The 13,368-nt window shown below is 32.2% G+C and overlaps 1 protein-coding gene across 1 annotated transcript; it reads left to right on the forward strand.

Moving 5' to 3' along the window:
* The first annotated feature begins 773 nt into the window (after positions 1-773).
* eIF4G2 (eukaryotic translation initiation factor 4G2) lies at positions 774-12,669 on the forward strand. The gene is made up of 8 exons (XM_065498088.1): positions 774-1,109; positions 4,938-5,165; positions 6,606-8,125; positions 8,373-8,504; positions 8,627-8,719; positions 8,785-8,865; positions 8,933-9,627; positions 10,021-12,669. Exons 3-8 carry the CDS (start codon positions 6,625-6,627, stop codon positions 12,460-12,462), a joined length of 4,944 nt encoding a protein of 1,647 aa, XP_065354160.1. The 5' UTR covers positions 774-1,109; positions 4,938-5,165; positions 6,606-6,624; the 3' UTR covers positions 12,463-12,669.
* The last annotated feature ends 699 nt before the right edge of the window (positions 12,670-13,368 follow it).

Raw genomic sequence — 13,368 nt, forward strand, 5'->3', positions numbered from 1 at the left:
TTAAAATGTATTTATGTATTCAAAATATATCGCATAATAAAATGTCGTTTAAACAAAAAAATTATTGCAGTTGCACCACAGTAACAATAACAAAACATCGTGCTCATCAAATGGCAGCACCAATTGTTTGTTTGCCCCAAAAACGATAACTATACGATAACATAAGCTTCAAATGGCAGCACTGTTACATGTCAAAAAAAGCTTTTTGTTGCCAGTTCTCTTTTGTTGCTGTTTCTGTAGTCTAGTAAACTTCAGTGGTGATAACTTATTTTAAGCAATGTCCGCTAAATGTGTGCCAACTAAAGCTAAAAAAGTAGTTAAACTTGGTTTTTATTGCAAATTTATATACATATCGGCAAATTATATTCGAAGAATCGACAGGAAATTAAATATTTTCACTTTTATGAGGAAATTTTTAAAATTTTTCGTTTTTTCTAGTTTACGTCTATAGGTCCATTTTTGGGCGGAGAGTGATCCTCTGTATAAAGCGTTCCGAAACCTGTGTAGTAATTTTATGCAATTGACAATTAAAACAAATGTTTATTATTAAAATTTTAAATCATTTTCAAATCTATAAAATTATTTGTTGAAATACAATAAATTAATAATGTTTCATAAAGCTTTTAATAAAATCCGCTGCATTGCTTTAAAATAGCAACAAGAAATCGCCAAAGCTTAATTACTATTTTCTGCGCTAAATTGGTATCAAAATCGCTTTGACTAGCAATTGCTAAATTACCATCACTGGTAGGCTTTGCATTTCTTTCTAATGAAAATGGAAAAAAATAAAATAATTTTTCAATCCGAGTAAAATATTTAAAACTAAAAAATATTAAATAAACAAATACATTTATTATATTCAAGGCAATTGTGCAAATATCAAGAAATCGAGAAACTTTCTCAAGTTTGTGACTTTGTGAAAAATATTAGTGCAAAAATAAGGAGGAAGGAAGTACAAGAATATTACGCATGCAAAAAAAAAAAACGCATCGATAAAGGACTAAAAATAATTACATTTACATTACATTACTACAGTTAAAGAGTTAAAAAAGTTAAAGAGAAAAGAAAACTAGTGTAAACGAAAAATTAACATACTGAAATAATAAAAGGTGTGAATTTATATCGGAAACAAGTTAATGAATGTTAAGTTTTCCAATAATAAAAAAAAAATAATTGAGAAAAGTGATCATTTCCTCAAAAAATAAAATCCATATACTTGAATAAAAGTTGTAAGCCATAATAGAAGAATTTGACATAAAAGAAAAACGATTTAAAAATGTAATGCTAGTTTGGTGCTTTATGCTTTAGTTTGAAAATATTAGGTTTTTATATTTAAAAATGCTTTTCTTTTTTTCTGTCGACATATTCGGAATGGTTTTTTTTTTTTTTTGTAAGTTTTTAGTGATGAAAAACTTAATTAGGAGCTTTTAGGGATGTTAAGACCAGTGTTGCCAATAATGTGTAATTTTAACCAGCTTTATGTAGTCTATGTGAAAAGTGAACAATTATGGGTGAATTCCAAAATATATATGCAATGCAACCTTAAAAAGTCGAGCGCAACCAACGCAACCATGTAAATTTTGATGTTTCATATCGCAAAATGTATGAAAATGTAGAAAAACAGGCAGTATGATAAGATTTTTTAAATTTCAACTACGCGTTTGCATGCTTTGTCTTGATAAAGATATGACTGCATTACTTACATACATTTTGGAATCCACCCTATCTTTTAATGTGAAAACTCAGTTTAAATAGTAAACAACTTATTTTTGCAATTTTGGGAATTCCCAATTTATAAAAAAACAGAATATAATTTTATTTTAAGAGTCAGTTTTGGGTTAAAGATAATCATTGTCTGTTTCAACTAGGGATGCCAATCCCGATCCCGAAAATCCCGGGATTTTTCGGGATCGGGATTTCCCGAATCCCGGGATTTGTGAAAAAGAATCCCGGGATTTTTCGGGATTAAGAAATCCCGAAATATTATGAGATTTTTGATAATTTAGGAAGATTTTTGAAGCACCCAAAATACTTAGAAAGCTAAATTTCAGCATATTTATAATAATCTCGCTTCAAATCCAAACGCTGCCAGATTTTTTCATTTGAATCAGGAAGCAGCACGTCTCCCTTCCATTGAAGGGGCAAATGTAGTCCGATTTCCGCAGTACTTTACAGTATAATTTCAGAGTACTTACAACTTATTTTGTGCAAAATTTTGTAAGGATTGCCGTATAATCAAGATATTTATGACTGCTCAAACAGTACTCCGGGGGACAATTGTATGGAGCTAGGGGAAATCATGGACCATTTATTTTAATTTAATGCATTAGTTTTTGATTTGTTATATTTTTACTTAAATATATTAATGAAATCAATAGTTTTTATTGTTGAATTTGATATTTTTGACGTTTAACTAAAATCCCGAAAAATCCCGGGATTTACATTTCTAAAATCCCGAATCCCGGGATTTGTAAAACCCAGTCCCGTTTCAACTAAGCTCAAATAAAAATTTTGTGTGCTTAATTATAAAGGGCACCATACACTATCAAAATGCTTGATGTCACTTTCGTGTACGTGTAATTTGATGCTTTGATGTACACTTGATTGATGACTCGTCAATCTGCATTTTATTTTTGATTTTGTGGTGTTAACACCAATAGCGGGAATTATATTTAATTTTTATTTGCACAAAATGTATTTAAAAATGTCAATATCGGATGCAACTTTAATTGCAATAACGAGAACATGTTGAGAATAAAGAAAAAATCAAAAATAATAAGCGAAATATGTAATATAAAAAATTATTCTCTTCATCCGACACGCTCATCAACCTAACGCCTTGAAATATTTTTGTAAATGACTTCGTGATTGATGAAAAAACACCATACACTATCAAAAAGTGACATCAAGCATGCTAAAAATCAAAATGTTTTTGATTTTCCATCAAGCGTTGTCGGTGTCACACATACAAACACATTTTCACTAATACTACCATAGTGCTTGATGAGTATTTTGATAGTGTATGGTGCGCTTAAGAGAGCTGTCAACACCAAACAAATTACCTATACCAAATCATTTTTTTTTAATTTTGGGATTCCCCCAATTGATGAAAAAGCAATAGAATTTTACTTTAGGTCACTGCTACACACAGGGTTGCCAGGTACTTTTTATGGCTGTCCCCAACCAAAATTAAAAATATCCCCAAATATAATTTTTCTTGAAATATTCACAAACACGAAACTTCATATTAAACTAATTGGCCAATACCTGATCAAATTAGTTGTTAAAATATTAAGAAGGTTCCTTCAAACCAAAATTCTTATGAATTGTTTGGACATTTTTTTCCACTGCATCTCGTAACACATCGTTTAAAATTTTGTAGAAAATTGGTAGTGGTATATTTTTAACCAATGCTTTAGCATAAACTGAGTTTTGAAGACAAAAACCGAAACCGGATAATGGGTTTTTTTAAAAGATAAAAATCAAAACCGGTTTTTTCAATAACACACTTTTTCGGTTAAACCGGAAACCGGTTTTTTAAATTTGCCCGATTTTTGGACACTACTGGCTACACGTTCAATATATTGACGGCGATCCAGTATCGCGACATTTATTGAACGTGTAGCATGCGTTCAATAAATCACTACTCAAAATTTTTTTAGAAATCGAAGATAAATACATATATACCAATTGAAACATAATGAAAGACATAACTGTTTTTTTTAGCAACAGTTAACAGCAACAAAATACGCTGATATTTTTTTAAACTCTGTAATGGGAAAATCAATTGTTGGAAATATAATAGATGACAAAATCCTTCCTTCCAGACAGGAGTGCAATGTTAGGAATATTCAGTAAGCGAAGTCTGTATTTGAAATGCAATGAACAAATCAAGATCTCAGTAACAGTTCAAATTCTATGTTAAAAAAAAGAAATGGGAAAAAATCTCCCGAGGAATTCTTTTTTCATAATTGGGCTGTATGCATTATATACCTATATTCACTTTAAATTACTATAACTCCTAAACTAAGAAAGAGCAGGCAACAATAATTAAAATTATTCCAAATGCAACAATGGACAAATAAAATCAAAATATTTTTTTTTGCTCTCAGTGATATAATAAATTCCAAATAAATATACATACCTATGTCCATTAAAAGGCATTATTATAGGCAGTTCAATGACACATACCTTGTCCAAATTTAGTAAAAATATTTCAGATAATACATAGAACTTATTGCAAATTTGAGTGTCCGTAACTTCGAAAATATCAGCCACCGCTAATTTTTTTATTAAATATTTTTCAGATAATATGAATATGGTCACTGTAGTATGTCTTATTAAAATCAACGCAACTGAAAAATGTTTGGTGGTACCAAGTACCCACTAATTTTGTTTAAAATAATCTTGTATCCCCAATAGGACCACCCTTAGGAAAATTGTCCTATCTGATCACGATAATTTATTTATATGTATGATTTGTTCTCGAATGGGTAATTTAGGAAGGACATTTCGCAAAAGTATAGTATTGTTGGGGGCCTTTAATTTAAGCCAGCTATTACATTCTTTGTCGATAATATTTAGCGCTTTTGAGCTGTAAAAGTTTGCACCACTGACTTTCAGAGAAATTACAAAAACAATACTACAACTTCTCGTATCTATTTTTTTCTCTTCTCTCATTTTATTTTTAAGTTTTTTTTTTGTTGTTTTCCGTTTTCTAATAAAATGCATAAAATTTGTCTTATTATTGCACCTAATTGTTTATTTTCTAATCATTTTAATGATTTATTGTGCGTGCATGAAACTTTAAAATATTTAACTTAACTTAAAGCGTAACCATTTTATTATTTCTTTGTTAATATGAATGAATTGTCACATTTTGCAAATTTTCTTTAACATAGTATTTTTGTTTACATTTTGTTTTTTTCTTTTTATAGTGCATTTCTATACTTACAAACGTCCTTTCTCATACATACAGTCTGCAAAAAAAACAACGCCTGTTTTGACGGCATAAATAATCCTGGATTTTATCGTTGGTTAATAGGATCATTTTTATAAAAATAAATTATTGATTCAACTCAACTTTGTTGATATCTTCTGCATTCAATCCTTGGCAAAACGGCAACAATAACGTTTCCCAAGCAGAAAAACCATCAAAGGAAGCGGTAAGTTAACAAAATATTTTTTTCACATCTATAAGAATATCTTTAATTTGATTTAAATGTATTTCCTGACTTCCTATGTATGTATTTATTAAAATAAATTTATTAATAAATATAATAGATATGAATAATCGATAGTGAAAAAATATCCCGGGATTCGTTCGCTTCGCTATAATTTCTTACGTTTTCACAACTTTATGAACCTTATGATATCCCAGTCTGTAGCGATTTTTTAGATTAGGGCATTTTAACAGAAAGGTGTATAAAATAAGCTATAGAACAGCTAATTCCAAAAAAATAATTTTAAAATATAATTTTACTCACTTTGCTTTAATACCGATTAACAAAAAAATATGTCGCGTATCAAATCATACTAAACATTGTAAATCAAAAATTAATGCTAATATTTCAACAGATTCAATTGTTAACTATATTATTCCGTTTTAATTTTAAAAAATTTCTAATTAATCGAAAGTTCGCATTCGCAGATTTTTGCATTTTTCTAGAGGCAGCCGAAAACGAATTCTTTGTTTTTGTTTCGTTCGGGATATCATGTTTATTGCTAATCGATAAATTAAATTTTTGCAGAAAACATAGTGAACAATTTTTCTTCAGATTTCTTTATTTGTTAAATGTCGCGTTCGGGACCGTGGAAATTCCCAAATATATATTTTTTAATCAACGTAATTAATATATGTTTTGTATATACCTTTAACCCCTCAAATTAAGTTTGAATTGGAGGGAATTATAAACCAAAAATTAAGAGGGGCTAAAACTGTGTGCATGATCCCTTCATATCAAGATATTTACTATAATAGTTCTCCAGATACCGATTCAATAATAAATAATTTCTTTGAATGGTAGGGGCCATGGCAACTATTACGATCGGTTTATTTATTTATAAAACGGGGATTCCCATTTTATTATGTACTGTATAAATAGGGTTATATAGTGGAATTAAAAAGTCGAACTTTCGATTTTGAAAAGGTTGACTTTTCTACTTTTTTCGATTTTAAAAAATGCACTTTTCAACTTTCGACGTTTTGAAATTAATAATACCTAGTCGAATTTATAAAATCTTTACATCATTAAAAATAAAACAATCTACTTTTATAAACTAGGAATTTAACTTTTTTAGTAATCGAAAAACTTATGTATGTACAACATAAAAAAATGTGAATCCCCCAACTTGTACCATTGTTTGTCAAAGTTTCAAAGCACTATATTAAGTTTTTCCATACATATCAAGCTTGTTTACTATTCTTTAATATCAACAATTTATTGTTTTGTAATTGAATTATAATTGATCAATGTGAATTGAGAATATTGAATCAATAATTTATTTATTTTATCAAATTTCTATCTAATTTTCGGTTTTTGTATAATAAATCTAAAAATAACATCGTAAAAATCAATTGCCCAACGTGTTTTTTTTTGCAAAAGGTCTTCGAAAGATCCTCCTATGTACGTTAATACGGGTGGGGGTGGGAAGACGCAGCAGCAGCAGCCGTTACAAAATCAAACAAACGCATCAGTTCGTCATAATAACCCATACCAACATTCGATTACCCACACACAACAACAACAACAGCCGCATTATGAGCATCACCAAGGACCTGTTACATTTCTTACATATCCAATCTGTAATGTTACTTCAGCACCTCATGGCAATGCAGGTGGTAATGGTGTTAGTGTTGGCGGCGGACAAGCTGGACATGTCCTCTTTCAGGCTTCACATCAACCACAATCACAGCCACATCCCGCACAACAGCAGGTCGGATTACACAATGCTGAACACCCATTGCACTATTTTACAAAAAGTGTTCCTTTGCCGCCACATCACCTGCATCATCCATCGCAGCAGCATTCTCAAATAAGAAATATGATAGCAGCCGCATCCCATCAGCGTCAGCCATTTGTGGTATCCCCCAACTATTTTACTTTATCACATGCTATATTGCCACAACAAACGCGTGCACCTCTCCTCACAAATGCTGCTCCTCAACATGCTGTGGCAGCGGCCAGTGGTGGTTCTGTACCAACACAACTCCAAAATACTACGCCCAGAAGTGTAGCTCCTAGTGGACCAACGGCGTATGTTCCCCCACCATACTGCACGCCACCACTACTGTTGGGTGCTGCACCAACGCCCGTTACGCCACAACCAGCACCTATGTTAACAGCAGGTAATGGAATGGGACAACCGCCAACTCTACAAGCGTACGGCCACATGAGCGGAGGAATACCAACCGGATCACCTTCATCCGCACCATTAAATATGCAAGCTGTTGGATTAGGAGTGGGAGTGGGAGTTTCATCAAACACTGAACACAGTACGAACACAAAACAACGAAAACATGCAATACCAATTATAAATCCTGATACCATGGAAATTGTTACATTTGAACATTTGGCTGAGGTTCAAACCCAACCGCAAATTCAAACAAAAAGTGAAATAATTGTAGAATCAGTTTCAATACAAACTGACAATGACAAGTCTTTAACTGCCTCGGTAGCAAGTGATCCGTCGGATGTTGTGCTACCAACACGTTGTTCGCAGTCGATCTCTGCAACAGACACTGATAAAATCGAACATCAATTGCAATCTGAAGAAGATAATTATGATGTAGTCAAGCACACCAGTGATTTGGCAATAGAAACAACCACAACGGTCCCTGTAGCTAACACCCCCACACAATCATTGCATTCTGGTAGTGAATCCCTAAAAGTAGTAGTTTACGAAGATCCCAATGACACAGATGCCGACACTAACGAACACGAGTTGGACAACGAAGACGATGTTATTGATACAACCGATGGAAATATGTCTATAGCGTGTTTTGATCAGGAATTACCAGTGAGTCTTCAACCAATAGAGCAACAGCCCGAAGAAATGCCTGCTACCGATTTATTTGTAATGCATACAGGAGAATCTGATACTGATCTTTCAGTTGAAACAGAGGGTAAGTTGTAGTTACATATTCAGTTTAGCTTTAGGTGATGATTTTTTAATTCAAACAGATTGTTGTGTGTGCTTTGAATTTAGTTTTCAGTTAAAAACTAGCAAAGAAATAATTTCTAATCTAAAATCTAAGGTTACAAATATGTATATTGCTTCATTTGTAAATTAAAAACATTTTTAAATTTTAGTACAAACTAAAATTTATTTTTAAGCTAAAGTTCCTTTAAACATACAATTACATTTCCTAGTCAAATCAAAAGATGAACCTTGCACAATATCGGTACCAACTTCCTTAGAAAGAAAAGATGAAGTGCAAACCAAAGAAATTCAACAAGACTTGCAGCCTTCAGTTTCTTCTTTTGTTGCCAGCGAGCCAAAAAGTAAGTACAAAATGAATTTTACATTTATATTTTTAATTTGAAATATTGGTGTAAATAGCTTTTTTGGGTTTTGTATTAAACAAAGTATTAATAATTGTAATAAGAAGTATTTTTGACAATAGGAGGAGGAGGAGGTGGTCGTAAAAATAAAAAAGCGAAACGCAAAGAAAAATTCCAAAAGAAATTAAAGCAGCAGCAAAACAAATCCATCAGTAGTAAGAATTTAAATTCGATAATAAATTTATAAGAAAATATAATAACAAATCGTATATTCCTGTAGCATCCACACAGCATGATGAAAATTGCACTACTACTATTTCAAAGACTATTGGCTCTGGTAATAAAACTAGCGAATTGAAAAGTAAGAAATATAATTTGATTTTATTATTAAACTTATGTTTTAACATTTGCATTATTAACATTTACAGACGAATCCGAAGAAGAACCCCAACATACATTTATTCGTTACTCTTTGGAGGAGCTTAAAGCTTTTGCCAAATCACCCGAATCGCGTAAAACGCCAGTTGTACCCTGCCAAAAGGGAGACTGTATTTCGCAGCTATTTGTTGCTCGCCAGCAACATCATCATCATCATTTAACGCAACAAGTTGGACAAAATTTAAATACAATTAATCTGCAACATCAAGTGCAACAATCGTACCATCAAATGAATTTCAATGAATCCATTGAATTTGTAACAGGCAAACGACGTGTAGCTGCTACTGGTGGTGTCATACCAAGAAAACACCATGATCATCACAATAATGCTGCCTCTACTGGTAATATTAATGTTGCCGGTCTATCAGTAGCCCCAGGATCAGTTGGTGTTGGTGGCAATACGCAACAAATGCAGAAAAAAATGCAGGTTATACGCATTAACTTGTCCTTGAATGAAGAAATAAAACTGTCGAAGTGCGAAAATGCTTGGCAGCCAAAATTTTTATCCAATAATTCGAATAATAATTCACCTACAACAGAACAGGTTAAAGATGATGATGACGATATTGAAGATGTCTTGAAAAAAGTGCGGGGAATTCTCAACAAACTGACATCAGAAAACTTTGACGTTTTATTAAAAGAAATGACTAGCATCACAATTAATACGCAAGAAAAAATGCAAAAAGTAAGTAACAAGCTTCATCTAATTTAATATTTTATAATATGCTTTAAATGCAACTATAATTGACTTAAAATACACAATATTTTGCGTGTGTTTATTAATGTTTTATTATCATTTAAATAATATTCAAAAGTTCTTGACTACTATCGTTTTGGTGACTACTATTTAATATTCTAAAAGCATCTCTTTACAGAATAATAGATGTGAGAATAATATATGTAGTAATATCATTTATTCAGAACTACAATTGTTTTATGACCCCTATCTCTAGAACTTAATTTTCACTTATTTAAAAAAAGCTGCATGCCCGAGTTTTCAAAATTCTTAAGACTCTTCTCAATTGCATGGCATTATTATATTTAATCAAATATAAATATCAAATTATTCTATTTTCAGGTAATGCTATTAATATTCGAAAAAACAGTTAGCGAGCCAAATTTCGCTCCTACTTATGCGAAATTTTCAAAAGTTTTATTCGAAGAAGTCAAAGCAGAAAGCAAAAAAGTATTCAATGCCCTTTTAATAAAAAGATTGCAGACTGAATTTGAATTAAATGTAAACAACGCGGATGCAAAGGAGCGAAAATTGCAACAAATTATTGATAAATTAAATGAAACAACGGATCAGCAGGAAAAAAATGAATTGCAAGCAGAATTGGAACATCAGGAGTATCAATTTCGACGTCGTGCGTGGGGCACCGTGCGTTTTATTGGTGAAATGTATAAATTACATTCTCTGACTGCTGATCGTGTGCTGCAATGCGTGGAGTCATTACTAGAACATGGCAATGAAGAGAAATTGGAATACATGTGTAAGTTATTGACGACTGTGGGCAACCTTCTGGAGAGCAATGATGCAGAGTCTTTCGGTAATAATCTAAGAATGAATAAAATTTTTGCAAAAATACAAACTATTGTCAAGGAGGCTAGGGAACCTGGCAACAAGAAAATCAAAATATGTAGCCGCGTACGTTTCATGATGCAAGACTTGATAGATTTAAGATCTAGAAATTGGGGTCAATCAACTAATCCTCATAGTAGCCATATTGCACTGCGTAGACGACAACCAGAGGATAGAAACAGTAACTTATCGTCCGCTTCCTTAAATAGCTACGATAGAGGTTCTTCGCAACGCATGTCCTTTGGCAATAATAACCGACATAACCAAACACGCACGAAAGACTCCGGTGGTAGCGGAAGTGGTGGTGGTAACTATTTCATACAAAAACCACCAAAATCACAATATCCGGCTCAACGAGAACAGCATAGTATTGATTTGAAAAAGTTGAATTTCTCCCGGGGCGACGAGTCTTCACAAGCAACTACCAAGTTAGGAAATAGTTCGATATACATGTGGCGTACTACAGCTGGACGACAAACATACCAAGCCAGTGATTCACAGCAAAGCGGTCGAACTTCACCCACATCTTTACAATTAAATAACAGCACGCACCAATTGCAACAAAAACAGCAACAGCCGGCCCAATATTGGAGTGCTAAAAACCAAAATTCAAATTCAGACATAAAAGCAATACTGACATCTTGCTCTAACAAGGACAATCAGAAACTACTTAATCACCTCATGGAAGAATATTTAGATTGTCTGCCATCCCGGAACAACAGGTGGCGCGAAGAAGTACTCAAAACTTGGAAAAATACTAGCAATAAGCAGCAAATATGTTTAGTATATCACATTTTATTAGACTATTTGCATTTAGCTGCCGTAAAACGTTTAGAAAGAAATGCCTGCGCAAACATTTTCGTGTATCTCATGTCTTGTAATGCATTTAATAAGACCACATTTAAACAAGTTTACGAACCATTTGCCCAAGAATTTCCCGACTTGTTAATGGATGTGCCCAATGGCTGCATGTACGTGTTTGAATTCTTGGGGCCCATTCTACATGAACGCTTAATAAATTTCAGAGATATCTGGCACACAAACTGGCGCAGTGATCAGCTATTTACCGAACGCTTTGTTAACGCTTTTGTGGTTTACTTTACCAAAGAGTTTGGCGCCAACTACATGAGAGACTTGTGGCACAATGAATTTAAACTCGATAGAGGCCAACTGTTCATGAGTGATCAACAACATTGGCGGCAATTTGTTGCGCACAACAAATTACAATTCCTCTACGACTGTAAGGCAAAGCCTGAAATCACACCCAAAAATGCCAACACTAATAACAATAATAATAGTTCAACAATAGTGAATCAACATGTGCAGCGTTTAGAAGTACTTCTAAGTTCTCCCAATGACTCGAATTTAGCCTTAGACTATATCAACACTAATGTAAATATAAATAATAATTTTGTAAAAAACCTAACACGATTACTTTGCTGTGATTATGCCACCACGACTAAGACGATAGTGGCAGTGCCAGGCTCGTCTCGGACAAGTAGCGCTACCACAAGTAAAAACAGTAGTACCTGCAGCAACACCAGCACCAGCAGTAGTACGAAAACCACAGATTTACCTAGTAATAGTAACAACACAAAGAAACCCCAATTGAATGTCAATGCATTTCGTAAAACTTGTTTACCGCTACTACGACTATGCCTCGATGGCCACGAAGACCATGAGCTGACTTGTCTCGACTCGGTTTTGGATGCCATACAGGAAGAGTACGACACAAACACCGCCAATGAATTAATTTGTGGCATTTTTGATATACTTTACGACTGTGAGGTAATAGCAAAAGAATCATTTGAAAAGTGGTATAAACAACGCCAGCAGCATCAGCAAGACCACCAGAAACATGTAGTGAATTCAACGAATCAAATAAAACAGCCGCCCTTAAGTGCTCATTTAGAGGCCTACATGCAGAAGCTACTCTAACAAAGTAAACATGATGCTGATGGCGGCGATATTGATTTTAACAAAAATCCACAATAAACTCAAAAAATGCAAACCAACAAATTGTTTATTGGCTGCAACTTATTTTTATTTTAAGTTTATTCTCTTATTTGTTTTTTATTGTTAGGATCCACACAACACACAACTATTTTATAAAACAAAAATTAAACTCAGAATCCTTAAGAAAATGTTTGAGCTAACAAAAATATTATATATTTTCCGTAAAACTTCTTACAACATTATTTTGTAAAGCTTCAACAATTATAGGAATATAGGTTTTCTAATTGAATTTATATTAATAAATATCTGTGATTTCATTTATAAAAATAAAACTCTAATTTTTCATTTCAAAATCTTTGATCTTGGCAAATCAGAAAATTTAATTGCAAAAAAAAAACATTCCAGCGAACTAAAATAAACATGGAAACAAAATTCGTAAAAATCTAATATTACAAAAAAAAAATAGAATAAAAAATATTTAAAAATACATACTTTATACCTATTTTCATTATTTCAAGAGTTTTCTTAAGAAATTCTGTCCTACAAAACACACATACCAAGTTCCTTAAACAAAATTTAACTTTTTTTTTCACTTAAACAACCAGTTTGGAATTTATTTAAGATTATTGTTTTTTTTATTTTTTTATATACATTTAAAATAAATATGTATTAAAAGTTTTTTATTATTTAGTATTAAAACCTTTTAGTACAAAACCACATACCTATACAGATTTATTCATTCATTCATTCAATCACTACATTTTCTATTATTTTAACGCAGTCGCTTTTATATTAGTTATAATTGTTGAAAAATGCAAAAAAAAAATTAAAAAAAATTAAATTAATTTGTCTTGTATTTAATTTAACTTGTGAAAGAAATATAACTAG

The sequence above is a fragment of the Calliphora vicina genome, chromosome 1 (genome assembly GCF_958450345.1).
Source record: "Calliphora vicina chromosome 1, idCalVici1.1, whole genome shotgun sequence".
In the NCBI taxonomy this organism is placed as follows: domain Eukaryota; kingdom Metazoa; phylum Arthropoda; class Insecta; order Diptera; family Calliphoridae; genus Calliphora; species Calliphora vicina.

Bases quoted from the DNA above. Each gene is read 5' to 3' on its own strand.
- eIF4G2 (XM_065498088.1), top strand. From the start codon at position 6,625: ATGTACGTTAATACGGGTGGGGGTGGGAAGACGCAGCAGCAGCAGCCG. The intron at 8,126-8,372 runs GTAAGTTGTAGT...TACATTTCCTAG, and splicing joins TCTTTCAGTTGAAACAGAGG to TCAAATCAAAAGATGAACCT. The intron at 8,505-8,626 runs GTAAGTACAAAA...TTTTGACAATAG, and splicing joins TGTTGCCAGCGAGCCAAAAA to GAGGAGGAGGAGGTGGTCGT.